Source organism: Suillus discolor (genome assembly GCF_016758755.1).
Source record: "Suillus discolor strain FC423 chromosome Unknown F5147scaffold_24, whole genome shotgun sequence".
Lineage (NCBI taxonomy): Eukaryota > Fungi > Basidiomycota > Agaricomycetes > Boletales > Suillaceae > Suillus > Suillus discolor.
Window position 1 is genome coordinate 487793 of NW_024541271.1, and position 25244 is coordinate 513036.

The 25244-nt window shown below is 48.1% G+C and overlaps 12 protein-coding genes across 12 annotated transcripts; 7 read left to right on the plus strand and 5 right to left on the minus strand.

Moving 5' to 3' along the window:
• The first annotated feature begins 164 nt into the window (after window positions 1–164).
• On the plus strand, window positions 165–1570 carry F5147DRAFT_760757 (uncharacterized protein). The gene is made up of 4 exons (XM_041440493.1): window positions 165–419; window positions 475–731; window positions 782–1162; window positions 1217–1570. Exons 1-3 carry the CDS (start codon window positions 272–274, stop codon window positions 1151–1153), a joined length of 777 nt encoding a protein of 258 aa, XP_041293454.1. The 5' UTR covers window positions 165–271; the 3' UTR covers window positions 1154–1162; window positions 1217–1570.
• A 206-nt stretch (window positions 1571–1776) lies between these two features.
• Window positions 1777–2913, minus strand: F5147DRAFT_156207 (uncharacterized protein). Its single transcript, XM_041428323.1, has 4 exons — window positions 2696–2913; window positions 2626–2634; window positions 2210–2559; window positions 1777–2154 (listed from the first exon to the last, which is right to left on the minus strand). The coding sequence occupies exons 1-4, from the start codon at window positions 2764–2766 to the stop codon at window positions 1892–1894; spliced, it is 693 nt and encodes a 230-aa protein (XP_041293455.1). The 5' UTR covers window positions 2767–2913; the 3' UTR covers window positions 1777–1891.
• On the plus strand, window positions 2750–3691 carry F5147DRAFT_156222 (uncharacterized protein). Its single transcript, XM_041428324.1, has 5 exons — window positions 2750–2905; window positions 2965–3044; window positions 3093–3110; window positions 3167–3574; window positions 3647–3691. The coding sequence occupies exons 2-4, from the start codon at window positions 3020–3022 to the stop codon at window positions 3568–3570; spliced, it is 447 nt and encodes a 148-aa protein (XP_041293456.1). The 5' UTR covers window positions 2750–2905; window positions 2965–3019; the 3' UTR covers window positions 3571–3574; window positions 3647–3691.
• A 29-nt stretch (window positions 3692–3720) lies between these two features.
• F5147DRAFT_693055 (uncharacterized protein) lies at window positions 3721–5029 on the minus strand. Its single transcript, XM_041437227.1, has 4 exons — window positions 4844–5029; window positions 4602–4722; window positions 4421–4528; window positions 3721–4382 (listed from the first exon to the last, which is right to left on the minus strand). The coding sequence occupies exons 1-4, from the start codon at window positions 4885–4887 to the stop codon at window positions 3924–3926; spliced, it is 732 nt and encodes a 243-aa protein (XP_041293457.1). The 5' UTR covers window positions 4888–5029; the 3' UTR covers window positions 3721–3923.
• Window positions 5030–6174: 1145 nt separating this feature from the next.
• Window positions 6175–7916, minus strand: F5147DRAFT_693060 (UbiA prenyltransferase family). The gene is made up of 9 exons (XM_041437228.1): window positions 7613–7916; window positions 7404–7556; window positions 7234–7351; window positions 7094–7182; window positions 6946–7042; window positions 6854–6890; window positions 6558–6797; window positions 6536–6537; window positions 6175–6499 (listed from the first exon to the last, which is right to left on the minus strand). Exons 1-9 carry the CDS (start codon window positions 7731–7733, stop codon window positions 6418–6420), a joined length of 939 nt encoding a protein of 312 aa, XP_041293458.1. The 5' UTR covers window positions 7734–7916; the 3' UTR covers window positions 6175–6417.
• A 185-nt stretch (window positions 7917–8101) lies between these two features.
• On the minus strand, window positions 8102–9534 carry F5147DRAFT_156247 (uncharacterized protein). The gene is made up of 4 exons (XM_041428325.1): window positions 9186–9534; window positions 9060–9126; window positions 8349–8988; window positions 8102–8295 (listed from the first exon to the last, which is right to left on the minus strand). The coding sequence occupies exons 1-3, from the start codon at window positions 9203–9205 to the stop codon at window positions 8440–8442; spliced, it is 636 nt and encodes a 211-aa protein (XP_041293459.1). The 5' UTR covers window positions 9206–9534; the 3' UTR covers window positions 8102–8295; window positions 8349–8439.
• A 91-nt stretch (window positions 9535–9625) lies between these two features.
• F5147DRAFT_693066 (uncharacterized protein) lies at window positions 9626–10407 on the plus strand. Its single transcript, XM_041437229.1, has one exon. The coding sequence runs from the start codon at window positions 9637–9639 to the stop codon at window positions 10009–10011; it is 375 nt and encodes a 124-aa protein (XP_041293460.1). The 5' UTR covers window positions 9626–9636; the 3' UTR covers window positions 10012–10407.
• Window positions 10408–12126: 1719 nt separating this feature from the next.
• On the minus strand, window positions 12127–13286 carry F5147DRAFT_693070 (ankyrin repeat-containing domain protein). The gene is made up of 3 exons (XM_041437230.1): window positions 13048–13286; window positions 12584–12979; window positions 12127–12529 (listed from the first exon to the last, which is right to left on the minus strand). Exons 1-2 carry the CDS (start codon window positions 13271–13273, stop codon window positions 12591–12593), a joined length of 615 nt encoding a protein of 204 aa, XP_041293461.1. The 5' UTR covers window positions 13274–13286; the 3' UTR covers window positions 12127–12529; window positions 12584–12590.
• Window positions 13287–13428: 142 nt separating this feature from the next.
• On the plus strand, window positions 13429–15945 carry F5147DRAFT_693087 (uncharacterized protein). The gene is made up of 15 exons (XM_041437231.1): window positions 13429–13535; window positions 13587–13856; window positions 13913–13968; window positions 14023–14068; window positions 14120–14219; window positions 14274–14367; window positions 14419–14435; window positions 14489–14640; window positions 14693–14794; window positions 14848–14907; window positions 14963–15057; window positions 15121–15131; window positions 15189–15247; window positions 15303–15705; window positions 15760–15945. The coding sequence occupies exons 2-15, from the start codon at window positions 13803–13805 to the stop codon at window positions 15789–15791; spliced, it is 1281 nt and encodes a 426-aa protein (XP_041293462.1). The 5' UTR covers window positions 13429–13535; window positions 13587–13802; the 3' UTR covers window positions 15792–15945.
• Window positions 15946–16309: 364 nt separating this feature from the next.
• F5147DRAFT_693088 (uncharacterized protein) lies at window positions 16310–17193 on the plus strand. Its single transcript, XM_041437232.1, has 4 exons — window positions 16310–16380; window positions 16439–16652; window positions 16708–16775; window positions 16827–17193. Exons 1-4 carry the CDS (start codon window positions 16376–16378, stop codon window positions 16903–16905), a joined length of 366 nt encoding a protein of 121 aa, XP_041293463.1. The 5' UTR covers window positions 16310–16375; the 3' UTR covers window positions 16906–17193.
• Window positions 17194–18267: 1074 nt separating this feature from the next.
• Window positions 18268–20236, plus strand: F5147DRAFT_156402 (glycoside hydrolase family 16 protein). Its single transcript, XM_041428326.1, has 13 exons — window positions 18268–18610; window positions 18662–18826; window positions 18883–18915; window positions 18967–18976; window positions 19024–19062; window positions 19121–19190; window positions 19241–19274; window positions 19333–19364; window positions 19411–19495; window positions 19557–19671; window positions 19726–19816; window positions 19868–19942; window positions 19991–20236. The coding sequence occupies exons 1-13, from the start codon at window positions 18456–18458 to the stop codon at window positions 20050–20052; spliced, it is 966 nt and encodes a 321-aa protein (XP_041293464.1). The 5' UTR covers window positions 18268–18455; the 3' UTR covers window positions 20053–20236.
• Window positions 20237–21020: 784 nt separating this feature from the next.
• On the plus strand, window positions 21021–24575 carry F5147DRAFT_693104 (uncharacterized protein). Its single transcript, XM_041437233.1, has 5 exons — window positions 21021–21357; window positions 21409–21483; window positions 21729–22248; window positions 22301–23978; window positions 24041–24575. The coding sequence occupies exons 1-5, from the start codon at window positions 21161–21163 to the stop codon at window positions 24217–24219; spliced, it is 2649 nt and encodes an 882-aa protein (XP_041293465.1). The 5' UTR covers window positions 21021–21160; the 3' UTR covers window positions 24220–24575.
• The last annotated feature ends 669 nt before the right edge of the window (window positions 24576–25244 follow it).

Consider the following 25244-nt stretch of genomic DNA (forward strand, 5'->3'; position numbering starts at 1 on the left):
TGAGTGCTCTTCTCGGCGTTGGGCTCTTGGAAATCGAGAATGCGGGCTAGAGTACTGCAGCTAGAATGTTTATATGTCAGCGATCGAAAAACAGTACGGAATAGAGAAGCTTCTGGTCAATCACTCAAATACCATTTTTGGGAAGAGCTGAGTTTCAAGTGTCACAGACTCACAGACGATCATAGTATTCACTGCTACGGTAGTTCTTCAAGCTCCGGTTTAATCGTTTATTTATGCTCTGCTACCCAACACCCATCCAAGTCGTTGAAGAATGAACACAACAACTCTTGCCTGTGATGAAGGCCAATTTAAATGCCCCACTGCAGCCCTTACAGTTTCCTCCGACGAGGTGGACTCTTATAATCAAAACTCACCTCCACCCTCCCCATCCTCTCTGAGTCCCGGGCTCTCAGAATCAGGTATTGATGATGCACGTTATGCAATGGTCAAGAGACTCAAACGTGACCACCACAGCCGCCACAACCTCGGGTTCAGATACTGAAGAAGATATCTTGCCTTTGATGCCTGATTCTAAATCTTCCTACCGTACGGGATGTGCGCATATCCTCCCTCGTAGGTCGCCAACTCTAAGCCATTTTCAGAGGCAACGCAACCGAGGCTCCCACCCTTACCACCGGCCATCCCCAAGTTTCGAAGAGGAGTACCTGGGCTCTAAATTATTAGGCAGACCCTTTAATAGTGACGATTCGTCAGAGTCGATAAGCTCTAGGGTAGGTCCTGCTGTCGTGTATAGCTCTGGCAACATCTCACATGCACTTAGGTTAAGGATGTGTATACAAGGCAAATAGAACAACTCTCACCCGAGTCATTCCGTTATGCTGTGCACTACAAAGAAGCAGTTCGCGAACGCAAGCGCATGCGCATGTTCACTGCGGCATGGGAACTCGAGGAGACCAAAAGGCTGTGTGCTTTTCTTCAAACAACAATGGTCAGTTCAGAAATGGAATTCGTAGCAGCGAAGGAGGAGTCACGCTGGTTACTTGATATGATTGTTGACCGTCAGAAACTGAGGCCTCTCGAGGCAGATGCCAGACACGTTGCTGCCGCGTATGACAGGGACAAAAAATCTCTTCATCGAGCTGATGCAGAGCTGTCCCTTCTAAAGGACAGCATTATCGAGGCCGGGTCCTGACGATGAACGGTAAGCCTTTTTTCAAGTAATGATTCCCTCCTTTAATCACTGACATATTTGCAGGCCTCACTTTGCTAAGAGTAGCGAAGATCTCGGTCAAGCAGGAATTGATGGATGAATTAGGCACTTGTATTTTATACGCAAATGGCCATACCGGACTTTAATAAACGCGTTTTCTCACAATCTTTGCAGTGGGTCCTGAAACGTCAGACTTTCCTGCGAGCGGTAGGATAGTACTCCTTCAAGTATCAAAGAAGGACGAGAGCGGTGGATGATGTTGGCGGCGAAGTGGGGCTGCTTAGGTTAGCGAGTGGTGAGGATGTAGAGCATACCCAGGTAGATAGGAATATGGGAGTAGACTAAATTTCTTCCACATGTGCTCCCAGGATGCTCTTGTGATGTGCGCACAAATACCCATGGCGCTGCGAATGAAACGGGCTGCTGTTGGGCGCGTCGTGCATATAAAATACTTATCAAGTGTTTGTTGAGAACAAACAACTTGAACAACAGAGAGGCTGAGAGCCGCCTCTGTCTGGTGGCTGTGTATTTGCCACTCTACTGCGTTATTTGATTTTGCAGTGCTACTAGTTTGGCGCGTTATATCATGCGTGCGCGTGAGGGAGGCCTAACGTTGCAACAACACGCTATTTAAGAAGACCTAGTATAGACAAAATTCAGGCTAGAAAAAGGGAAGACAGACAATTTTGCATAAGTGAGGTTTTGCAAGATTTTACATGGTTAATTCATGCCAGGAACCGCATCCTTCAGATGCTCTTTCTTCAAGCATCGCGCAATCACACCACACGTCCTGCACTTCCGCTCCTCCGCTTCAAATGCATCTTCACCATACCCACTACTCGCCACATCAGGGTGTCTATCACCATGGTATGGTTTTCTACCATCACCGTGAAGGTAACAGGGCGACGACAAGCAGTAACTTTCACCAAAGTTCGACTTTAGGCAGCGGCAAGTACCTGGCGGGCGATCAAAGTATGGCACACCTGAGGTTCAAAGAGTTAGCAGTAATAATGGAGAGATGAAAACCATGAAACGTACCTTGCATATCTGGGTGCGTACAATTTTCGCAAATGGTGTAATCACAAGTCGTGCACCGCTTGAAGGCATCTCCCACATCCTTCACATAGTCCTCGTCGTCCTCGTCGTCCTCCTCATCCTCATCTGGAGGAGTACCACAGAATCGCAAAAGACAACCATCGCATTTCGACACAGGAATCGGGTTCCGTCGACGCTCTTCCCAAGCCATTTGTTCCATCTTATTGATGGTGTCCATCGTCGACCCTGGCCCGCCCCATTTTTTCATCATTTTGTCCACCTTGTGTAAGATGGCCGGCTTGGTGCAGACGCTGCGTTTGTGCACCTTCCAGTCAACTTTCTGGCAGTCCGCGCTAGAGAAAAATTATTATGTTAGACTCCCAGTCTAATAAGTGCTAACGCTGGTGTTTGTCACGTACGAGCAGTAGCTATCCCAATCATCACAAGTCAGATCAAAGGTTTTTATCTCTCGTACCAGCTTGTACTCACATAGTTTTCTGACACTTTGAGCATCGTAGCGGCTTTTCACACTCGATCTTGCACACACTGCAATGACGCATGATGGCGAAGGAAGAAATGGTGGAGAACAGCAGGCTGAAGCATCGATGAACCGAGATAAGGTGTTCGGTAGCAGCAGCGCCGCGTGCTGATGCGGGCCTGAACCTTGCATGATTTTATGTCATGGGTCACTAGGAAGAGGTGTGTCTCCTTCATATCCCGCCCTTAGCAATATGTCACGACATTTACTTTGTTACAAGATGCGCTCAAAGTGCGCAATACCTCTAACACTAGCAACAAGCACTGAGCCATGGCATGCCCCTTCCATCACTGAAAAATGGTTAGTCGACCAGACCCTGTTTGCGTTTGGCTCAATCTTCTATTGCAGTTAATGCTGAAGTGGCAAGTCAATATGGGTTATTTTTCAATAAGGCTCCCCCTTGATCACATACGGAAAGGTAGGCGGGCTTGATGATTCGCTGATCACCACCAAAGAGAAACTGATTCAATTCTCGTGGCTTAGACCAACTCGACGGACGTTCTTACTTGTGCGTCCTTGGGATCATCATCTCCTCGAGCTGCCTGACTTCGCAGATTCGTACGATGCAGAAAGCTTGGGAGGTTGGTCTGAGCCCGAGTCCCTTGACGGCTCGCCTGGAGAAGAGGAGTTGACCGATTCGGAATCTTACTCGCAGGCATTGCGATTGATCGCTTGCCTCGGACAGCTGTTTGGCGCATTTTTGCTAACCCAGCAGCGCAGTGGGGTATACAAGAGGATCGCATCGGATCACGATATCATTGCACAAGTTAAAGATATGACATCTATGCACGGCACGACGGACATTAGGACGCTAGAAATATTGTAATTGTGTATGTCTTTTTTGAACATCGGATAACACATTCAACTTCATGTGACGTTGTCTATTACTTGTGACTTGACAGGGAAGCCGATTTTGCAGTTGAACATTGAACATTGAACGTTCGAACGTTGAAACTTTTGATCACGCAACACTCACTCGCATAGTGAACACAAGTAGATACAAGATAGATGACAACCAAGTTACTATGAAATACACATAAATGAAAGTGTACAGACATACAGACAGTCCCCAGATATTGTAAATAATTAGCGTAACAAGGAGTGTATATGCAATAGGGCGTCCAGAATTGCAGAAAAACCATTCACAAGCATCTAACCCACGCCATGCAAAGATCAAACTCAAGCGCCGCCCCTCACACCAGCAGCAGGAATGACACTCCCCACGATCTCCTTAAACGCCTGATCATCCTCATATCTTTCCCTTGTCTCCTTCACAATCGCCAGTAACACAGGCCTCTCCCTCCTGTGCATTTGCATATCATCGGCCTTGCTATCAAAGGCTGAGGATGCGCTGAAACAGTTGAGCACCAGGCCCTTGAAGCGCGAAGGGGGAGTGGATCGGGTTGACGCAGATGACGGAGAAGATGGAGAGAAAGAGTATGTGCTTGCGGGAGACGGCGCGCGCGAGAACATCCGTTTAAACACCATCTGTGTGCGAGATAGCATACGAGTAGGACGACGATGGGGATTGGGATTAGGGCGGATGATGGTACGTGTGACAACGATGTCAGCGGGGTGGTATACGTCGACAGGTGTAGCGGAAGTGGAGCATGTGTCCGTAAGGGATGGGCGCGACCCCTCCAAATAAGAACCTTCCCCTCGATAGGATCAAATACAACCTTGTGGTTCGGCCATGCATCACTTGCGCTCGTTTTCTCGGTCCTGATGCAAGGGTCCTGCCTCATCAAATGTGAACTGCCGGTTTTGAAAAGCGAGACGAGTCTCTGAAAAAATGGAACGGAGGCGGACAATGATGTTAAGAAAACGCAAAGTAATGAAACCAAAGGAAATACTGACCATGTTAGTGCGTCGCAGGGGGTCGAAACGCTGTGCGTCCATGGGGTTGTAACGTGCGGGACCCGTTTCCATGTCTATGCAATAAGCAAAGTATAGAATTCCTAGAGCTATTTGATGCAAGCTAGAATTTTAGAATGCGAATGAGGGGAGTGAGTGATGGCCTTCTCATCTTCGCAAGAGGTATTTAAGCAAAAACTTGTATACAAGCAAACTGTGGACGAGGCAAAGCGTGCGCCACTCACCATGCCACTGACACTTTTGTTCGTTTGCCCGGACCATTGCCCATTTTCGTGCTGTGGAATTCACCCACAGCCCTCGTAACATTTTATCTCGAGCTTTGAAAGTGTGGTTCCCAATAAAACGTGTGGTCCAACCAAGAGGAAAGCTGCTACATGTCAAAACTTAGCATTGAAAGATATGACTCAACAGGTCTGTGAACATGTTCCTTGTCTTAGGGTCGTTGTATGTTGATGTGACACTCGCAGGTATACCATGCGCAATACATGTACGAGCCTCGGCCGTCGTACGCGCAGCTCGATGGGACAGAACCTGAGTTTGAGATACGGAGGGCGAGAAGAGCGGTGGTGCCAAGGGAGCAGGCGCGGTTGGTTATGGTGAGTACTAGGGATGCTATAGTTTCGTCGTGACGCGGTGCCCATTGCCATTGCGATGTGATGTAGGTGGCACCTACTAGAAAGGCAACAGGTAATTGTCAGGCGCGTCAGGATGATGCCGGTACAAAGAGATGACTTACTTAGTACCTGGAGTTGCAACATGATCGCAAGGCGTCGATAGCCGGCGAGCGAGTCGATGATGCTGTATTGTCGTTGTTTGATAGCCACTATTAGAGAGAGGATTTGTAGTATTAGCGTTATGTACTGATTCTATATTATGACTTACATTCTCGTCCCTCGAAACATGCCTGTCCACCCCGCACGTCTAAGTCCGTCACCTGTTTGCTCATAGTAAATTCCCGGTTGTAGTTGGGGATCATCTCCAGCCTTTCGGGTCCTTGCTGATGCGTTTTAATCGAATATCGTAGCCTGAGGTTTGCAGAACTATCATGAGGGACATGTGCCCAAACCTGTTGCACAAAAAAGTAGTCTAGTGCATAACGTCAGATCTGAGACTCATAATATCGCTGAAACATTTCAGCAAAGTGGTATTACAAATCATGTGTTGTAGCATTGCATCATTAATATTAGCCGACGCCTAGGGCTTAGTAGTTGGCCAAAAAGTATTTTGACTGAACGTTGCTCAGTAGCACTTGACATGAACGGACTCAGTTCCTACTCCTGAAGAGGAAGCAAATGCGATACTCCAGGCCGCCTGGCTTGACCTCTGTACTTCCTCTTTCCCTACTGCCACGCAGGGGTGTAAGCACGCTGGCTTAGTACCTGAGTTTTCATAATCAGTACATACCGTCGCTGATGCTGAAAGCTAAGCTTGTATTGATAGGTAGTTGCTATGGGATGTTTGAGTTGGATACGTGACTTCGACCCCTCGTACCACGAGTTGTACTTCCTTTTTCCCTACTACCACGCAGGGGTGATTATCACACTAATTCGCGATGTCTACATCATCAATCATGTATTAGTTTGTATATCAAAAAAACATAAACAGTATTCCAGGATAAAAACATGAACTTGAAAGCGAAAGACTGTAGTAAGTACGTCGATTCATCCATTAGTTTGTAGGTTAGATAAAAAGAGCGACACTCCAGGATAACAACAGGCAAGTGCAAGGTTGTGGTAAGTACATTGACAAGATGGTTGAAGGCGTCACCTCGAATCCAGCCTGAGATGAAAGTACATGCTCAAATGGCCAGGGACACGAGATTACAGTAATGGTCCACGACCAATCCTGCACACACCAACGCTGCGCCGTGGCGACATGCCTGTAGCACAACAATATGATATCAGAATCAGCTCATAGTTATACACTTCAACATACCGAAAATGTCTTCGAGCTGTCTTGGGGATCATTATGATCAAATGACCATATGTGCCACAGACAGAGGAAGAAGGGTGCAATGACACTCATCACGTAGAACGGTAGGTGCTGGCCATTCAAGTACCCAGCCCACAGAAGACACGCAAAGAATATCGCATCAAATACACTCAATGCAGGACGAATGCCATCGCCCAGACGGACTGCCATGGACTTGACTCCAGCCTTTTCGTCGTCCTTCTTGTCCTGATATAACGTAATTAACACCGACATTTCAGAGTAGAACCAAATGGGCTAGTCACCTGACACGCGTAGATAGTGTCGTAAATACACGTCCAGCTAGGGAGGCACCGTCAGCCCCTCGGAGAAACAAACACCTTTCTGGCACACTTACCAGCATGACGCGACTCCGACATTCAGTATCATGCCCCAATCAAACTCACCCGTAATTGCCACCCACGTGAATGGGATGGCCCAGCTAACAGCAAAACCTGGGAACTAAATCAGACGGTGCATAATTTTTAATTGCAAGAAAGCCATACCAAGGTACAAAGACGGCCAATACATCCAGCGCTTCATTAGCGGATACGTTCCACCACCAGCTGGGAGTGCAACAAGACCAAGTAACAGACTAAACTAGCCTGTCAGAGAAGTCTTGATACTTTCTGGATAATTTACTCACGCTGTAGGGCCAGCAGTTGAGAACATGTAAAAGATGGCAGCAACGAGCACGATCAGAAGAACCGAGGCCTCTGGAATAGTGACAGCTCCCGACGCGATCGGTCGGTTTTTTGAACGTTCTGATTGAACATTGTCAGGCGATTAGCGACAATCAGAATGGAATCGACATACCAACTTTGCGATCGAACTCGCGGTCAAGCATGTCATCTATGATGCAGCCTGCACTATGTACCAGCGTGCCTAACAACGCATAGAACAAAGTGTTCGTGACAACTTCACTCATGGGTAATGCTACATGATATGATGCCGCCAGCAAGCCCCACGCTAAGTACAATAAAATCAGCCGACGAGTAGTGCCTTCCATGCATCTTTTGACTCACCGAAGGGCCAGAACATGAAGTCACACCCCAAGTGGAGCCTGGTGAGCTCGAGCAATGATCTTGCCTTGGAGGGCATTTGTAACGAGTGTGTAAGGGGGAGAGAACTGGAGTGGATGACCATATCAACCAGCCGCACTCATTTTATACGCCTACGTGAGCAATGGAACAGTTTTCAGAAATATATTGAATGGTAGCGGTGATGAGTGACCTATAATCACCGCATGGAGCTTACATAATAAACCCATTGATATTTTCGCTCTTTTTCTTGGAAATGAGGTGCAGAGCATTGTAGCTGTACTCCCTCTGACATTGATTAATGAATTACAACTAACTTCATATCGATAGGCCAGAATCCATTTTTGTTCATTCACCGCTTTTGTTTAGTTGTGGAGCTGGCCAAAAAGATGGTCCCATTGTTGCTTCATGGCGGCTGCTGGATTGAATGTGACGGCGGTTTCCAACCATAGTGAGAATGGTGTCCGAAGACCGTGTCGAATGAGAAGGCTGCACAGTCCAGTAGCATTTTGGGGTATCTCGCCCGACGATTCGGTATCGTAATAGGCGGGGCCCTTTTAAATGCGAATTGCGAATGAGAGGTGGGACGACGACAAGAGTGAAACATGCGACGAGTGGACAGCGGCTTGAATATTGCAAATGAGACGGACGGACGAGAAAGACACATCCTGAGTGAGAAAAAAATCAGCGTCGACAATGAGACAAAATGGACGATCATTACAGATCATTTTCATCCCCTCCTTTCTTCGGTGCGCTAGTGGATTTAGCGGTCTTGGGTTGAAGCTTTTCGGGGCGATCTTCGAACTGGAGTCTCAACTTCCTCCGCTTCGGATTCCGTAAGTGGGCTTCTTCTGTTTCTTGCGGGGAAGTGGCGTAGATGCCTCGGATGGTGCTGTGTGAACGGGATGCGACTTCGAAGTCGAGAGAGCAGCTGCAGGTGAGCATGGGGCTTGCACCTGGGACTTACTAGCCACTGCCTGACGCGGCTTGGGAGCCGGGGGAGCAGCTACAGGTGAGCATGAGGCTTGCACCTGGGATTTACTAGCCACAGGCTGATCCTGTTTTGAAGCCGGGAGAGCAGGTGAAGAGGAATGCGGAGTAGGAGAAGATAAGGCTGACGGGCTTGGGCATGTTCCTTGTTTTAGGGTCGTTGTGCGTTGATGTGATACTCGTAGATACCACGCGTAATCCATGTACGAGCTTCGAAACGGCCCTCGGCCGTCGTACGCGCAGCTCGATGGGACAGAACCTGAGTTTGAGATACGGAGGGCGAGGGAGCAGGCGCGGTTGGTTATGGTGAGTATCAGGGATGCTATAGTTTCGTCGTGACGCAGTGCCCATTGCCATTGTGATGTAGGTGCCTACTAGAAAGGCAGCAGGCAATGGTCAGGCGCGTCAGGATGATGCCGGTACAAAGAGATGACTTACTCACCTGGAGTTGCAACATGATAGATAGCCAAAGAGTTAGACGATGCCGTATTATCGGCGTTTGATGGCCACTATTAGAGAGAGTATTTGTAGTATTAGCGTTATATAGTGATTCTATATTGTGACTTACATTCTCGTCCTTCGAAACATGCCTGTCCACCCCGCACGTCCAAGTCCGTCACCTGTTTGCCCATAAATTCCCGGTTGTAGTTGGAGATCATCTTCAGCCTTTCGGGTCCTTGCTGAAGAGGAAGCAAATGCGATACTCCAGGCCGCCTGGCTTGACCTCCAACTTGAACAGCGAACGTTCGAACTCTCATCGGCTGCAGGTGCTGCAGGGAGTGAACAATGGGGAAAAGACGCTGGCACACACCAAGATCGATGGGACCCACATGAAAGTCTCCCCGAGTACTGGAATCATGGCGACTGAGATTCATATGACCAGAATCCCTTGAAGGGTGCGGCACGGGGTATGATGCGGCAAAATCCTAATAAGGCCCTTTCAAACAATACGAACAAACAAATGCTAAGTTGCATTGGCGAGGGATCGATATTTCTTTCCGTTTGTTGCGTTCAGTTCCATGACTTTCTTCTTGCGAAATTCGTTATTAGCCCTTCTCAAACTATTCCAATGGTCACCTTTGCTGGCTACCCTGGATCCCTTCAATTCTGTTCGGAGCATCGACGGAGACTCTACGGTCCTCGAGAGACACAACTTCCTGTGGCCAGATCCTCCGGCAAACTATCTTCCCGCCGGATTCGCCTCGAGCAATAGAAGCAGTCGTGTCTCTGCTCATGACCACCATTCTTCCCCGTCATCCTCCACTCTCACATATGCACTCTTGATTTCCCAGCACAAACACTACTTGTCAAACTTCGTGGATTCTCTAGGTCAGGCCATACTCCAGACTGTGGTTACCTCTGCTGACATTTATATTAGTTTTGCTTTACTCTAACCAGTTGATTTATTTTAACAGTGGTTTTTGCAGCATCCTGGTCTTGGTTGCCCTCAACCTTGGTCTCATATGTCTGTGTTCTGTCACTTGCCTCCAGTTTAAAAACAAAATTCGTCTACTGGTCCTCCCATCATGGGGTAGCCTTGAAACCATTTTCGGGAGTGACAGGGAATCTCTAAGTGCAGCGGTTTCACTCGAGCTATCCGGGACCGAGAGCGTATGCGTCACTCCCGACCAAGAAGCGTACCACAGCGATTCAGGTTTGCTTGCTACACAACAAGACATCTTGCGAGCTCCCAACATACATGCCCTACATGAGGATCTGGACAGTCCCAAAGTTATTGGCGCAGCCCTACACCTATATAACAGTCGATGTGTATTGCCACGTGAAACAGCTAACGAACATGGCGATACCGAACGCACACTGAGTCAAGAGTCTGTATCCTGCAATGATCCGGCGTCTATGGACGTCTCACCTTCACTCGAATCGTCGAGCTCCGCAGGTTTCGAACTAGTCATCCACAATGCTAAGCCTGAGCCACGCCAACCCTTATGTCCGGTGCATCTCGTCCGCAACTTCCCGCCACTGGCTGAGGCTGTATATCACGAAAAAGCAAGAACGCACGATGTGCATTGGCCAGCTCGCAAGTGTGATGGTGCAACTCGCGATGGCGACCTTCAAATGACTATACCTGCAAGGCCCAACCATGACGGGCATCTTTCCGTCTCGAGTAGCCAAACTTCTTTTTCATCGATGGTTCCCAAAAAGCGAAGCTGGGCTCAGACGGCTGGTATCGGTGCTGATCTCGAAGAAGATAGTGATTCCAGCTGCGAGGAAGGGGCTTTCTGCAGCGAGTCTCCAGGGGATCAATTGGCTCTCAGATTATCTTCACAACAACCCATTAACAAGAACGAGAATCACGTTACTTCCCGTCCTTCACCGTCAACTTCCAGACGCGATAATATATTAGAGTGCGATTCTCTATGTGATTCGGAACACACAGCTACGCCATTCGATATGCATCGCCGGAGTGCCAGCACGCCGGTCCCTTCTAGCAGAGGCAGTCAACATTCATCAAATGGACTTGTCGGTACCAAGGTTAAACCGGACTACAGTCGGTCAACTGGGTCAGAACGCAAATCCGACGGTCCAGATTCGTTCTGGGAGACAGCCGTGCAAGAGAGACTGAGAGTCACCGCTGCTTTTACGACTTTAGAGCCACTCAAACCAAAGGGTGCCAGGACTATACTTCATCTGTCTCAAACCATCGCCACGGATGGCGACCAGCCCGACAGGAACCCTTCCAGTGGGTCCGCATCTCGTCCTGCTTCCTGGTCTACTGTTACGCGAAAGACGCCGTGTGCCCACACCTCACTACAACAGCCTAATTCCTGTAAGACGCAAGTTCAGCCCCTTGACGACAATCTCGTAACAAAGCCGGGGACGCCGGCGTTGGCCTCTAATCAAGCTGACAGGTATGTCAACCTGAACGGATGATACATGTTATCTGATGAATGTCGATGCAGCTTTCCTGGATTGACCCTACGCTCAGGCGCCTATGCAAAGTATGTTCCTCCGCAACGACGTGTGGCCGGCGAGCTCGTCTACACTGTCTCACAGCAAACAAAGCCCATGCCACGTCGTTCGGAGCGTGTGAGATCTGGATTTTCGTCGCCTATGCTGGAAACAAGGTCTCGTTCGTCTACCTTGTCTCCTTGGAGTCCGTTTGCACCACGCGAATTTCTCTCTCCTACTTCGGAAGCAGTCGGGTGGAAGCGTGGTGCGCTTTTCTTGGCCAATCCACCACCAAACGAATTTGCACATATTGATGAATTTGGAAACGAGAATGCAAAATCAAATTGTAGAACAGCAAACCCAGACGACTTGTTGTCACGTAACGTAACGGAGAAGCATGCTGCTGGAAAATGGACGGTGAAAGATGGTGAAGAGGAATGTCAACTACACGCTCACACCCCTCCGCAGCAGCATTGTCATGGCCTGTGGAAGAACGGTCACCGTCGATGTGAAACGCTCGGAACGTGATGAAGAGGAGCTTTGCCCCTTGAATGTTACGTGAATTTTGATATCTTTTTCTTTTCAGTTTTCCCCATGTATTTGATTTGTGCAGTAACCACATGGTAATTTTGATAGTTGTGAACTCGTGCTGTGTTATAGGTGACATTTGGCTACGCGGCCCTAGGCGTTTCCATTCTACATCATGCAATGTCCTACGTTTATCGCGCGAAGATTCAAGAAGGTGAAACGTATTAGGATCGAACACCTAAACTTCATGATCAGGTTGTGTTGCTCAGATATGAGTTTGATGTAAGTCCAATTCCATAGTACTGTTCTACGGAGATTTCGATCCGGCCATCACCATGTTATCCTTCACGCGACCTATAGAATTGAAATGTAAGTACTCGTCCAAAAGCGAAACGCTCAGGTTCGTTGCCAGACTTGGCAAAGCGCTTCTGTGTTTCATATGCACCCGACTGAATCAAGATCTTGACGTGATGGCTGCGTGATATTATAAGACAGTACTCGCACACGGCATGGATATACCAAACCTACAAAACAATCAGGTGGTTGCGCCACCGCTTATCGTCATCTTTGCCACCTGGCCATCCGCATCTTGGATCTCTACTTCTACATCCTGTGCAGGGTCCATGGCCATGGGGCTATCTTCTTCGTTATCATTAACGTCATGTTGGCTTGTTTCGTCGAGTTTCATCTCCTGCACAAGCCACCTTGCGCCCTCATCCCATCCAATCATTTCAGCTTCCCCCAAGGGTGATCGTCCGGCGGTATTTTTTATATCGATTAGATCTGCCCCAGTAAACTGAACCAGCTTCTGTGCTACTTCGAGATGCTGGTTCAGCGCTGCCCAGTGCAAGGCAGTGGAGCCGGCGCTATTTTGTGCAGACAGGACGGAAGGGGAGACAAGAGGAAGAAGATAATCCAGCACGTCTACGAGATACCTTACGCGAATCAGTTCTCGTTGTATGGAGATGTGATACGATGAGATCGCGTCTCACCTATGTGTCCATTCCCGCATGTCATGTGTAGTACAGTGTTTCCGTTGTCGTCTCGGACGCTGGAGAGGGCGTCTGAGCCGAATTTTGTTACGAAACCTTGTACGTCGTTGAGATCATCGTATCGACATGAGAGGAGGAGGTTTTCTTTGTCGTCGTCTGTGGGCAGCGGCCATGTAGCCATTGTACATGAAAGATTTAGAAAATGATATGAATCAGATTCATTCATCACCCAATCATCATCCACACTATTTGCCGAGATCCGACGGCTCGGCAGTTCACCACTTTTACCGGGCCTTTGGTGATTTTTTCACAAGTTAAGCGACTTACCCCACGATGACGATTGCAGCGGCGGTGCAGCGGTGCAGCCTCCACATGGTACAGCACTGAATAAAAGTTCCGCATTGGTTCGTTGAATCAGCTCGACTGCCAGGCTATTGAATTGAACCTGTGCTGATCACTAGCCACTCTCGGGCCCGGACCCGTTACAGGTACCACCACCTCAGTACCTGTAATCACTTCTTAGATCATCGTCCCAACAGGAACGTGCCACAACGGGTGTTGTTGCGATAATGTCATATATTAATATATGTGCCATGCCTCCTAAACAAACTCGCTTCCGTTTCGCGATCCTTTCTCTTCCGGGTGTGAGCGAGACTTACGCACTATATAGATCTCCATCATTGTTTCGCGCAACTCTTATACTCAGGCTGGCCTCCTCTTCTTTCCGCTTATTCTCCCTTGCTCGCCTTTGAATCATGGCCCACTTGAGTCCAGCCGTCAATCTCATATGGGCAGTGCTTATAATTATGGTCTGTCTAGTGTTCGATTGTTCAATAGAAGAAATACTGACATCCATTTGATTCAGTTCGAATTCGTTTTAGTTTATCATCTCTGGTCCTTTGATCGTTTCAAATGTCTGAGGTTGGTGGATTGTTGCACACATAATTTACCAGTGCCCTAACTACATCTGTACAGGTGGAATCATGGACCACGTTCTGGCACGTTCAAGCGGGTCATGACGGTACGTAACGGTTTCCTTCTTTTCCATTTTATTACTCACATAGTCTCACAGTATTCTTATTTGACCAGTCTTCCGTTGATCGCAATCTACGCTATGGGTTTCTCCATTATCAAGTACAGTTATGGTTTCACTGTTATTCCCGGGACGGGTAGTGAGTGAGCCCAATCGATAACCTTGACATCTCGCTGACGCCAAATTTTCAAAGTCGTGCCCACTCCGTATGAGCTTTGGCGCGACAGTGCACAAAGCGCAATCCTCCCTCTATACCTGTGTCTTTCAGTTGGTTGGGCATTAGAGATGTGAGTCTACCCAACCGATATTCACCGAGACCGGCTCACATTTCGACTAAGGGTAACACACCTAGAAGGTTCATGTTTCACGCCTTGACATTTGAGTTGAGACTCAATTTGCTCCCCGTAGAGCTGTGTTTTTGGCTTTTCCTGATTCGCTCTAGCTCTGCGAAACAAGATTGGTTCCGCAGCTTATATTTCAAAACATGGGCGACAGGATCTATAGTCGCGGTCATTTATATGCCCCTTGTCGCGGTTTTCACGCGAGAGGATCCCTACAAGGTCTGTTATTTGCATGTTTGAATATCAAACCAAAACTGTAAGCTTTTACCAGTGCGAGGCTTACATATTCTTGGCTGGGAGTCTCGGAAGCTTTTCTTTGACAATATGGTTTCTTCCGATTTTGTGGACATTCCCCACATTCCTCGAGAGCCTGGTTAGTTCATTTCGATCGGCAGGAGTACGATCCGACCTGACCGCTCTCTTCAGAAACAAGCCGATGTTGATATGAATACAATGGTTAGACTTACAAAGTTTCACGAGCTCAACGTAAGCTTTGCGCAGATGTGATATCATTACTCGACTTACGTGTGGTACATGGAAGTGTATCCGGGTCTTTTTTCGGTTTCTCTTCACAGTTCCGTTGGTAATATTGGGCATCGATGGTGTCAGACCGCATCAGCACATCAACGATAACATGTGCGTATGTTGTGTGCCTGCGTCTGAAATATGCTAACGTCATATGCTAAATTCATCGTCTAGGTTTGCCACTGGTATGCAACTCCACCGTGCCCGGCAGGCTTAAGTTATTAACCCATCTTTCTTATTAGACCTATTGGGGATGATTTCGGTTATAGGTTGTGTCGTATCCTCTGGGATTACTCTTATGGTGCGTCATTTATAGCTGCTAGTCGTGTAATTTGATTCGAAGCAGTGAACCTCAGATATTCTTCCCGCGCTCAATCAAGGCGGAAATGGCAAATATGGAAGCAGCTCGCGAGCTCCGCCGATTCCCCCAATCAAACACATTCGGAGAAGATCCTATGAATGTACAGCGTGGAGATCAACATGTGTCTACATATAAACTGCCTCCCTATGAGACAGTAGCTCTCGGCCACTCGATACAGAAATTCTCAATCGAAGACATGTCGGACGAGGAATGTACAAAATATGGGCCGTACGAGATGTCACCGTCACTATCCTTGCAACCAAATCGCAGAACAAAGGATGGGAATGTGCAAATGGGGACTGCCTTCACTCTCACCGACGCTACTCTGTCCAAACATAATACAGTCATGCGGAAGTCGAATATAAATCATCTTGTGTATAGCTGGCGATCACCACTTGGTAAGGACTCTCATTATTTCTGCTGTTGTGGATGGGTGCTGATGGAGGAAGCAGAAGTTGAAGAACCACCGCTTTGGTACCGGTGATATCAAATGATTTGGCGGAAAAAATACACCAACGGGATCAAACGTTCTGTCCTTACATATTGTAGATGGACTGCTTTGCTAACTCTAACTTGAAGCACAACAGTCGGCTACTTATGCATATGTGTTGCCTCATCATTCATTTTACTTCACTAAACTTGTCCCAGTGGCTAGAACTGAAATAACAATATTTAAAAACGGTAAGTACATGCTGATAATATTAATAATGGATATGCATCGCAACACTGTAGTAAGTCTTTTCGCAAATTCGCATGGCGTCAAAATTAAGCATAAGATTAGAATACAATGTCCCCATTAATCGTGCGTGTTATTATAACGTTAAAAATACATAGAGATAAATGAAGGAACAGCTATTGATCAAGGGCTGCGGATCTGAAAATCTGACTACGGGTGCACCATCATGTTGTCTTGAGCCGCCTTCAGGAGGTATGATACTAATAGCGTGGGAAAAGTGTAAGGTTTAAATTGTGTCGGGAATCGGGATCTTGCAGACTTTCGAGTTGAAGTTCATTGAATTCTAGCCTGAGACCGAGTACTATCGTAGTGACTTCTGCTTGTTCATCGTGATGTGGTCGGTAGCGTATCGTCTTCCATCCATCTCAATGCGGCATTCATTCTCTCAATTTCAGCAAACATATATTCAATGCTCAAGTTTCGATACGGGCTCCGTGCTGCAAGCGATGGTTTGATTGCGCAGAATGTCATGCAGAGGCGGAAGATCATATGTTAGGGAAGACAACTGAGATGGTGTTCGTGTGCAAGAAATGCAAGAAGGCCTTCAGGAAGGATATGTCGAATTACGAGGAGAGCGATGAGTTTTGCCCGCACTGCGACAATCACTATGTAAGTGGCATCGATCGCATCCTTGTGAATCAAGATCTCATCACACTACTGATAGGTCATTGATGCCAAAACGCCACAAGCGGTGATTGGTGTCGAGGGCGAGGATGCGCGAGTTGACGCACGGTGAGGTCTTTCTTGGCGAAATATGACTCATGTCTTGATTCCTCTGCATAGGATGCTCAAAGATGATCGTGTTCAACAAGATCCGACGCGATCCATTTTTTCAAGGGATTTTTCGGATAGAGTGGGATGATATCTTCTCTCGACACCCTTGCGTTCTCTGCTTTCCACCTTGTGTTGCATGCTATCACTATAGATCGATCACTTGTTCAGCGCTGCAGCACTTGATACTCGGCCTTCTTGTACGAGGCACCCATTACACACTGCGAGTCGTGTTGGTGAGATGTGTAACTTGTAGCCCACGGACCCTTGGAATCCCGCTTAACTGTAACACCTTCAGTCATATCTAAAGCGGAGCGACGTTCAACAGATCAAATTGTCTGCATCTCACATACAACAACACTGATACCATCAATTAGTGCAAGTATATTCACAGAATACAAGATGTAATTGTGGTCCACCCGCGTGTGCCGATTTGAGCCATGTTGGAACGGACACGGACTACAGGCTAAACCTCTATAGCGGGAGGTTACGACGAGAACCGATTACTACAGCACAACGCAGGACTACTACCGACTACGAGCTAGGAACCTTGGCGCTCTCGAGCATCTACGTCAAACCACCCTACTACAATGTCCAGTTCTCAGCATGGACTGTTCGTGATTACGAGATTATTGTAGTCGTCCCTTCATTTATCTCTCGTCAGTGCCTACTACTATATTGCAGCGGGGAGGTTGGCGCGGGCCTCCGTGCTAGAGTCCTGTCGTACTGACTGGAGTCGTGGTTGATCCTGATAGTACATCAGTAGATGCACATTATTCATCCATCTACAGCCTTGGGGTGGGGTTGCCCTGCAGTCTCCGGAAGCGCTCGTGTGAGTCTGGCCCCAATTCAAAATTCAATGAATATTGAAGATATTAATGACCGACCGATGTTCATGCTGGCAGGTGTTTTCGACACACTGAAGGCCTGCCAGCAAATAATGACACCACGGTGTACTCGCATGACCGGCTCGCATCAGTTGTTTTACCGTCTCGGCTCACAGTATGTTTTGATCTGCTGTGACAACGCTAACCTGCTAGCAGCTATATGCAAATCTTATATTGCATCAGCTACTGGAGACTACTGGCAGTTGCCGTGCTCCTTGATCCCTGGCCTGGCCCATCAGTACTACTACTGGTGGTCTTAGAGGAATCAATCAATTTTTTATGTAAACTTCCAGTGGGTGGTGCCTTGCTAACGTAGTCAGCCAATTGAGATGCGTTATTCGTTTGCTGTGCTTTCCAATCCCCGGCGTATGTAACTATACCATTGTCCAGTTCTTACACAAGGTACGCATTTGAACAGCTAGCCATTGAATACAAAGTTTCTAGGATATGTGCATCCATTCGCACAACGCGCCATTTGATCCGGTCCGACGTCGTGCAGGAGCGTGTGGCAGGTCATCCTTTGCTCGCTATTCGGCTAGTCCTGCCGTTCGTCCAATCGGATCGGAAACGAGTTACGTTAGTAGTTCAATCTCGGAGTGCCTCTCGGGGATGACACGTCGTCGTTGCTCGCGGGACTACATTTTTTCTGCTCGTCGCGGGCCTCGGGAGTAGGGTGGATGTATTAAATACAGAGTGAAACAGGTCCGGCCGCTCGCCCCCCTAGTTGTACGCATCAGCCAGGCCGACTTCCACCATGAAGATCAGCAGCAGCAGGACTCTCGTTCTTGCCTCGCTTGTGGGATCTGCTCTGGCAGGCAGGATCTACACCCTGGACGAGTGCGTTCGTGGTGAAGGCTTCTACGACTCCTTCAATTTCGAGAACATTACTGACCCCACCCACGGCCGTGTGTACGTCCGCCCCCCATGCACGCAATTTGTTCATTTTTAATGGAATGCCAGGACGTATGTCAACCGAACAACGGCGGAGAGACTCAACTTGACTTATGCCACGGATGACACCTTTATCTTGCGCGCAGATGACACTACGGTTTTGGGTGTCAATGACACAGGCCGGAATTCGGTTAGGATTCGGTCTAATCGTCGGCACCGTGAACATGTTGTTGTGTAATTGATTCCTTGTAAATGTCTTATGTACTGACTGATGCCGTTGTCAATAATAGCTTTGACATACAGCACATGCCCGAAGGATGCGGGTGAGCTACTTTAATTTGCTCGAGGATTCTGTCGCTTACATCTTAAAATAGAACATGGCCCGTAAGTAGGCGGCTCCGATGAAGTTTATCATTACTAACAGATAGTAGGCTATCTGGGAAACAAAAGAGACTGGTTGGCCTGCCGGTGTTTGTTCTTTTTCCTTGTGTGATAACTTTACCATCCTGACGTGCATTACTTCGCCAGGGTGAAATCGATATCCTCGAGGGTGCAAACAATGTGGTGCCCAATCAGTCGACGCTTCACACTAGTCACAGTTCGTTCACTATAACACTTGTAACTGCTATGAAATTTGACTTGACGCAGATTGCTCCATGCCAAATACCACTCTCCAGTCAGGGTATGTTTTGATCTGTCGCTGCATCGAACCTCGTCCGGCTAAAATGCTAACTGTTTAGAACCTTTGCCACAACCAACTGCGACGCTTCAGGTGATGCCACCATAGCTGATCCCATCATTGTGCTAAAATACAATAGTCGCTTACAATGTTGGGTGTGGTGTGAAGCACACTCAAGATAACAGCAGTTTTGGTCCAGGATTCAACAACATCGGCGGAGGATGGTGCGTTATGGGTCTGGAAACTTACTTTCAGCACTCTTGCAGCTTACAGGTTCCTCCGTAGGTATGCTATGGAACGTACACTTCACTATATCAAGGTTTGGTTCTGGGAGAGACACGACCCATTTGTTCCCTTGGACGTTAGTAGCGGTGCATGGATCATCGATACTGACAGCTGGGTGATACTTTTCACATCCCTTTTGAATTATGCTTACATATAATTTGACTGCCAGGGCATTCCTGCCGCCAACTTCCCTAACAACACCGAGTGTGACATCCAGTCTCACTTTCAAGGCCAAAACATCATCATTAATCTGTCATTCTGTGGGTTTTGTATTGTATTGTAGTGGTCTGTCGTGCTCATGCCCCGCGCAGGCGGCGACTGGGCAGGTAACCCGGCTCTCTACAATGCTTCTGGATGTCCTTTAGACTGCGTGACTTACGTCAACAGTAAGTGCTCCTGTGCAAATGTCCAGTATAACTGTAAACCCTCCACAGACAACCCTACTGCATTCACAAACGCCTACTTCGAGATTTCGTCCATGAACGTCTACAAATAGATGTCGCAGGATAGCGTGTGTTGCTTTCATTCTCCCGTTCGGTACTATCATCAGGCCAGAAGGTCAAAAATAATCATTGTCGCTTGTGCAGATTATATAGCACATATATTACATACCACCATTTGCTCCGTGATTCTGCGGATTGATAGGAGGAGCGTATTGCTCCCTGAAATCAATGCAGGTACGTGGTGTTTGGTTGGTTTCAGGTTAGCAAAATCTGTGTGATGTGTCCTCCCACACTGGCGTTATGATGCACCAATGCTGTATCGTGACGCCAAAGTTATTCACTGGCAACGAACATCAAAGCCGTGTGTAGTCATTGTTTTAGATGAGAGAAGGTTGCGAAGATTTACAGACTGAGATATTATCAGCAGCAGAACAACCAAATAACCGCACGCACGCATTCTCTGAGAGAAGAAACATTTCTGGTTCTGCCTGCTCCTGCATAGCTTTTGAGATACAAGCTAAGTTGCTGAACGCCGAGTAGTACTAGTAACCTGTTACCTGAGAGTTGCGCATGTGATGTCACTAGTGGGAGGTTGACCCGGCGAGGTCCAACAAAGAATGAATATGACATCTGCAGGGTCAGACCGGTCAAGCTCGACCTTCGTCCAGATGTGTCTACACAGCAGAAATTGATAAGTCTAGACTAGACGCATAGTTACCAGTCACGCACCTGCTTCCGCCACCGCTGCCACCGTCTGAAGGAGAGTGTGAACATAACGTTCAGGAACCTGCCTATTCATTCTCCTATTCTTTGGTACATTTCCACTGGACGCAGCTTCAAAATTGTCTTCTGGCAGGCCTGCAACCTGTTTTTAAAGCGCAACAAGGCCTTGCTTCATCCTAGAGTGTTAGAAACATTTTTGTTGATCTTGGAGTGTACTGCCTTTGTGAGCGCTATAGCCACGATTTGAATTATCAAATTCGCGTGGCAGTACACGCACCGAATGGCACTGCCACTGGCCATTGCTGAGGCGTGTATACGCACTTTCAAGAATAACCCAACGGACGACGACCCAGTTCGCTTTGAAACGACGACATTCTGTACTTCAAGTTTAGTTGCTGTACCTCGCCTGATTGTCAATTTCGCCATAAATCACGAATTATGTCTGCCAGGAGGCAGTCATCGACAACATCTCTAGCCAAATATGCACGGACCACATCGCCCGATACCAACATTCGCTCTTTGGATTTCTGCAATTCTTTCTGGGGTGTTGGAGATGGAGGCGTAGATGTATTGTTTGCTCGAATGCGTGGAGCAGCAAGGACAATGGAGGAGTTGAGAAACTTTTGGAAGGAGAGGTAAGTTGGCTCCCGTATGTTTTTCTCATTAACCTTTACACATGTCTGCAGATCTGCGATCGAGGAAGATTATGCAAAACGGCTCGCGAAGTTGGCCAAAATGTCAATCGGCAAGGATGAAATAGGGTGAGCTACTCAAGTTCTTTGAACCCTGACCTTCGCCTGCGGGCCGCTCTGGTCGGGCGGGCGGGATGACACAGTTGTGGCTTTGCAAGTTGCAGAACTACACGTTGCTCCACAAAGCACTTAGGGATATGTATTTCCCGTCTCATTACTCGGGTCGAATACACAGCGTTCAGCTGTGTGGTGGCGCAACTTTGCATCTGACGTGTGGCCTATGCCTGGGTTTCATTACTGATCGCAACTCACAGGGAACTACGGAACTCCGTGGATACGTTGCGTTTGGAAACCGATAAGCAAGCCGGTTTTCACCTGCAGCTTTCGCAGCAAATACGGAATGACCTTGAAGGTCAGGCCGCGGCTTTCTCCGCAAGGCAGCAACACCACAAGAAGACGTATCAAGCCGCTATCGAGAAGGAGTACAAAGTGAAGCAAACACGCGAACAGCATGCAAGCAAAGCTCGAGAGAAATATGAGTCTGATTGCCTTCGTATCAACTCCTACACTGCTCAGTCGACGCTGGTCCAGGGCAAAGACCTCGAGAAGATTCACTTGAAGCTCGAGCGTGCGCAGCAAACAGTGCAAGTGAACGAAAATGATTATGCTCAGTTTACTCGGGTGTTGCAAGAGACTATGCAGAAATGGGAGCAGGATTGGAAGGCATTCTGCGACACATGTCAAGATCTCGAGGAAGAGCGGATGGAGTTTATGAAGGATAATATGTGGGCCTATGCCAATTCTGTATCAACAGTATGTGTCTCAGATGATGAGGTAAGTCTTTCACCACCATTGGCTGTCACTGTTTAGCAATCGATCTGTGCAGTCTTGCGAGAAAATGCGGCTCGCCCTGGAACAGATGGAACCGGAGAAGGAGATGGAGAATTTTGTTCGCGATTATGCAACGGGAAATGCGATACCCGAACCACCGGCGTTCGTCAACTACACCAGTTCCGATGCAGTGCCCTCATCTTCTACTCGCATTGCTACTCGTCCTGCAACCTATGCTCGAACTTCCCAGAGGTCATCGGCAGGGCGTAGCGCACCGCCTCCGGAGCCTGAAGACTACGACGATACAAACCATGCAGGTGTAGGGGCAATTGGTGCAGGAAGTCGTAGCTCTCCTGCTGAATCTACTCTCGCGAGAAGTCAGACCCAAAAATCTCAAAGTGGACGCTCTCAAACGAACGGTGTCAACGGACATATATCCCCTCTCCACGATGTTCAATCTCAGCCGTCCCAGGCACAGAGGCGCGATAGTACAGCCTCTGCTCTTCGGCCTATGCAAGAGCCCCGTGGGGATTCAGTTGGCCCCACGGTCTCTAACACGCAGTTAGTTATCGGAGGGCAGACTTGGAATGTTGATCCGAACAAGGACCCGCAACAGCAGAGAGGCCAACCTCGGACTTCTCCTCCTGTTGGAGAGCAAAATGACCCATTAGTCAGGCAAATGGCTGAGCTGAGTACTGCCGCTCAGAACTTGGCTAGACGTCCTACCGTTCGCAGGGATACACTCTCAGGACAAGATCCTCGCAAAGCTACCACTGAATCTCTCGTTACCCCCTCTTCGGTCTACTCCGGCAATCGCGATTTCCGCAATTCAGCTGAAGTTGTGGTTGGGTCATACCCTCTGGCACCATCGCGTTCGAACTCTCCAAATCCTCCTAAACCCGTTCTTGCAGCCCCGCCACCCTCACTTCCACCACCCTCCTCGAATCTCCCAGTCGAGCAAGTCCTCAATAACTATGGCCGTGTATTCCCAGGAGAACAACGGTCTCGTAGCAGGGCCAATAGTTTTGTTGGTCCTCCACCTCCTGTTAACAATCACCAAACCCAGGATCCAAACGGGGTACGCCCGACTAGTAGGGGGGGCTATCCTGGTGTTGGTACTCAAAATTTAGGTCCTCAGCCTCCGGCGGGGTCACTTGTTCGTCAGCCGTCAATCGCTCAAAGACCAGTGACACCGAACAACCCAGTTGGCATTGCTCTTGGCCCAGATGGTCGTGTCGTTGTGGATCATATGGCACATCAACCCCCGCGACAACCACCTTACGTCCAAGCACAACCACCCAGCACTCAATCATACCCAGGATATCATAATAATGATAGTCGGCAGCCGCAGCCGCAGCCTCGCGCTGATTATGGTACTGTGGCGACTTATCCTGCCCCTGCTCCACAACCACAATCTTACAACAACTATAATCACCCGCCTCAACGTCCTCAATATGATTCTCAGCCTGTTGTTCCTTACCAGCCTCCACCACCGCCATCGCAGCCTTACAACAACTACGGTCCGCCTACACGGAATCCGTCAATTGCAGCTCACCCAAGCCAGGGTGCCATCAATCACCAACACCCTCAGCAACCATACTATGGTCATAACACGAATAACTACCGTGCGCCAAGCCCTGTCATGGCACGCACACCTTCTCCACAGCTTCCACGTCATCCACCACCTCCCACAGGTGCCTATACTGATGATGGCCGCCCCATCCTGTTTTACGGTACGTTTTGTGGCTCCAAAATGTATATCGGTGTGTTCATAACATAACTTGTACTCGCACAGTGAAAGCACTGTATGATTACGCAGCAACCATCGACGAAGAATTTGATTTCCAAGCAGGCGATATAATCGCTGTAACTGATACCCCAGAGGACGGGTGGTGGAGTGGAGAGTTGCTTGACGAGATTAGACGACAGGCTGGTAGGCACGTGTTCCCAAGTAATTTCGTGTGTTTGTTCTAGTCATATACTCTCATTCGTTTTCAGCGCGCTCTGCATTTACATCATTCTTTTGGCTTACTTCACATACCTGCTATGTTTCCTTACTGATTTCAAACCCGTAACGAGTCCCTTGACGCTTGTGAGGTTGTTTGTTGGTACACAATCTTTTGGTCGACCTTATCTACTGGCGGAAATATTCACTGATCCGTGGACGTTAGAATCAGGTCACCGATAAGTTCGTGTGATAATCTATGATAATCTTCCCCAGCTTCTCCGCCGTACATCACAACTCTTGTTATTTGAAGTCTAGACATTGTTTAGGAACGCGTTATTGCGTCCTGAATATCATTCCCATGACGCTGCACCCTGTGACACCATGGCCCGCATCGGAGTCTAGTCTGCTTCCTGCACTATATGTATAGGTACAGCTACTAACCCCTAGCGGGCTATTCGCTATTCGCTTAGAGATGTGATGGCTGGTCACACAATGTAACGGTAAAATCACGTGACTCAAATGACTGTAGGGGGATAGTATTTCACACTGTTGTCTTCTGTTCTCTCAGGGAAAATCTCGATGGAATGCATTATCGACGATACGACACGTGTAGTTGCGTTACATTAACGTTCATCTTGCGATAGCTGTGCAGACTCGTGCGTGTTTCAGTCCGTATGCAAACTAGTGTGTTCATCAAGTCTCGTATCCTTTCGAGGCTAATACTGTAACACTTCCAAAGGAGGGCAAGCCGCAACAATGAGTTGTCCTTTGTCTCATAATCATTTACACCAGCTGTTTCTTTCAAAATGCAGGGTGCTTGGTACAGCAACCAAATACGAATTCGAAGATAAACTCGAAGCCTGGCCAGCGCCTCGAACACAAATATCTTCCCGGTTATGACGGTTATCTCCCGGCCCTTGAAACACGGCCGTTAAAATTATGTATATCCGGGGAGATTGACATACTAATAAGGATCACCGCTCATGCATCGGCTCCTCAAATATCCATCCGAGCAAGGATAACGTTTGTGGTCATCGCATTGTGCTAATCC

What these genes read in the sequence shown, in the direction of transcription:
- F5147DRAFT_693066 (XM_041437229.1), top strand. Translation starts at nt 9,637, where the DNA reads ATGACTTTCTTCTTGCGAAATTCGTTATTAGCCCTTCTCAAACTATTC.
- F5147DRAFT_156402 (XM_041428326.1), top strand. Translation starts at nt 18,456, where the DNA reads ATGAAGATCAGCAGCAGCAGGACTCTCGTTCTTGCCTCGCTTGTGGGA. An exon ending in AATACCACTCTCCAGTCAGG is followed by an intron (nt 19,275 to 19,332) that starts GTATGTTTTGAT and finishes CTAACTGTTTAG; the next exon opens with AACCTTTGCCACAACCAACT. An exon ending in AACCAACTGCGACGCTTCAG is followed by an intron (nt 19,365 to 19,410) that starts GTGATGCCACCA and finishes AAAATACAATAG; the next exon opens with TCGCTTACAATGTTGGGTGT.
- F5147DRAFT_693104 (XM_041437233.1), top strand. Translation starts at nt 21,161, where the DNA reads ATGTCTGCCAGGAGGCAGTCATCGACAACATCTCTAGCCAAATATGCA. An exon ending in ATCGGCAAGGATGAAATAGG is followed by an intron (nt 21,484 to 21,728) that starts GTGAGCTACTCA and finishes CGCAACTCACAG; the next exon opens with GGAACTACGGAACTCCGTGG. An exon ending in CCGCCCCATCCTGTTTTACG is followed by an intron (nt 23,979 to 24,040) that starts GTACGTTTTGTG and finishes GTACTCGCACAG; the next exon opens with TGAAAGCACTGTATGATTAC.
- F5147DRAFT_693087 (XM_041437231.1), top strand. Translation starts at nt 13,803, where the DNA reads ATGGCCCACTTGAGTCCAGCCGTCAATCTCATATGGGCAGTGCTTATA. An exon ending in GGGCAGTGCTTATAATTATG is followed by an intron (nt 13,857 to 13,912) that starts GTCTGTCTAGTG and finishes CATTTGATTCAG; the next exon opens with TTCGAATTCGTTTTAGTTTA. An exon ending in CGCGAGAGGATCCCTACAAG is followed by an intron (nt 14,641 to 14,692) that starts GTCTGTTATTTG and finishes AGCTTTTACCAG; the next exon opens with TGCGAGGCTTACATATTCTT.
- F5147DRAFT_760757 (XM_041440493.1), top strand. Translation starts at nt 272, where the DNA reads ATGAACACAACAACTCTTGCCTGTGATGAAGGCCAATTTAAATGCCCC. An exon ending in TCCCGGGCTCTCAGAATCAG is followed by an intron (nt 420 to 474) that starts GTATTGATGATG and finishes TGACCACCACAG; the next exon opens with CCGCCACAACCTCGGGTTCA. An exon ending in CAGAGTCGATAAGCTCTAGG is followed by an intron (nt 732 to 781) that starts GTAGGTCCTGCT and finishes ACATGCACTTAG; the next exon opens with GTTAAGGATGTGTATACAAG.
- F5147DRAFT_156207 (XM_041428323.1), bottom strand. Translation starts at nt 2,766, where the DNA reads ATGCGTCATTGCAGTGTGTGCAAGATCGAGTGTGAAAAGCCGCTACGA. An exon ending in TACGCACCCAGATATGCAAG is followed by an intron (nt 2,155 to 2,209) that starts GTACGTTTCATG and finishes TTTGAACCTCAG; the next exon opens with GTGTGCCATACTTTGATCGC.
- F5147DRAFT_693055 (XM_041437227.1), bottom strand. Translation starts at nt 4,887, where the DNA reads ATGGGCAATGGTCCGGGCAAACGAACAAAAGTGTCAGTGGCATG. An exon ending in ACAAAAGTGTCAGTGGCATG is followed by an intron (nt 4,723 to 4,843) that starts GTGAGTGGCGCA and finishes CTAAAATTCTAG; the next exon opens with CTTGCATCAAATAGCTCTAG. An exon ending in CCCTGCGACGCACTAACATG is followed by an intron (nt 4,529 to 4,601) that starts GTCAGTATTTCC and finishes CCATTTTTTCAG; the next exon opens with AGACTCGTCTCGCTTTTCAA.
- F5147DRAFT_156247 (XM_041428325.1), bottom strand. Translation starts at nt 9,205, where the DNA reads ATGTTTCGAAGGACGAGAAT. An exon ending in ATGTTTCGAAGGACGAGAAT is followed by an intron (nt 9,127 to 9,185) that starts GTAAGTCACAAT and finishes TCTCTCTAATAG; the next exon opens with TGGCCATCAAACGCCGATAA. An exon ending in CTATCATGTTGCAACTCCAG is followed by an intron (nt 8,989 to 9,059) that starts GTGAGTAAGTCA and finishes CCTTTCTAGTAG; the next exon opens with GCACCTACATCACAATGGCA.
- F5147DRAFT_693088 (XM_041437232.1), top strand. An exon ending in CGCACTGCGACAATCACTAT is followed by an intron (nt 16,653 to 16,707) that starts GTAAGTGGCATC and finishes CACTACTGATAG; the next exon opens with GTCATTGATGCCAAAACGCC. An exon ending in GATGCGCGAGTTGACGCACG is followed by an intron (nt 16,776 to 16,826) that starts GTGAGGTCTTTC and finishes TCCTCTGCATAG; the next exon opens with GATGCTCAAAGATGATCGTG.
- F5147DRAFT_693060 (XM_041437228.1), bottom strand. Translation starts at nt 7,733, where the DNA reads ATGGTCATCCACTCCAGTTCTCTCCCCCTTACACACTCGTTACAAATG. An exon ending in CGAGTTCGATCGCAAAGTTG is followed by an intron (nt 7,352 to 7,403) that starts GTATGTCGATTC and finishes ATGTTCAATCAG; the next exon opens with AACGTTCAAAAAACCGACCG. An exon ending in GTCGGAGTCGCGTCATGCTG is followed by an intron (nt 6,891 to 6,945) that starts GTAAGTGTGCCA and finishes GTGCCTCCCTAG; the next exon opens with CTGGACGTGTATTTACGACA.
- F5147DRAFT_693070 (XM_041437230.1), bottom strand. Translation starts at nt 13,273, where the DNA reads ATGAATGAATCTGATTCATATCATTTTCTAAATCTTTCATGTACAATG. An exon ending in ATGCGGGAATGGACACATAG is followed by an intron (nt 12,980 to 13,047) that starts GTGAGACGCGAT and finishes GGTATCTCGTAG; the next exon opens with ACGTGCTGGATTATCTTCTT.
- F5147DRAFT_156222 (XM_041428324.1), top strand. Translation starts at nt 3,020, where the DNA reads ATGCCCCTTCCATCACTGAAAAATG.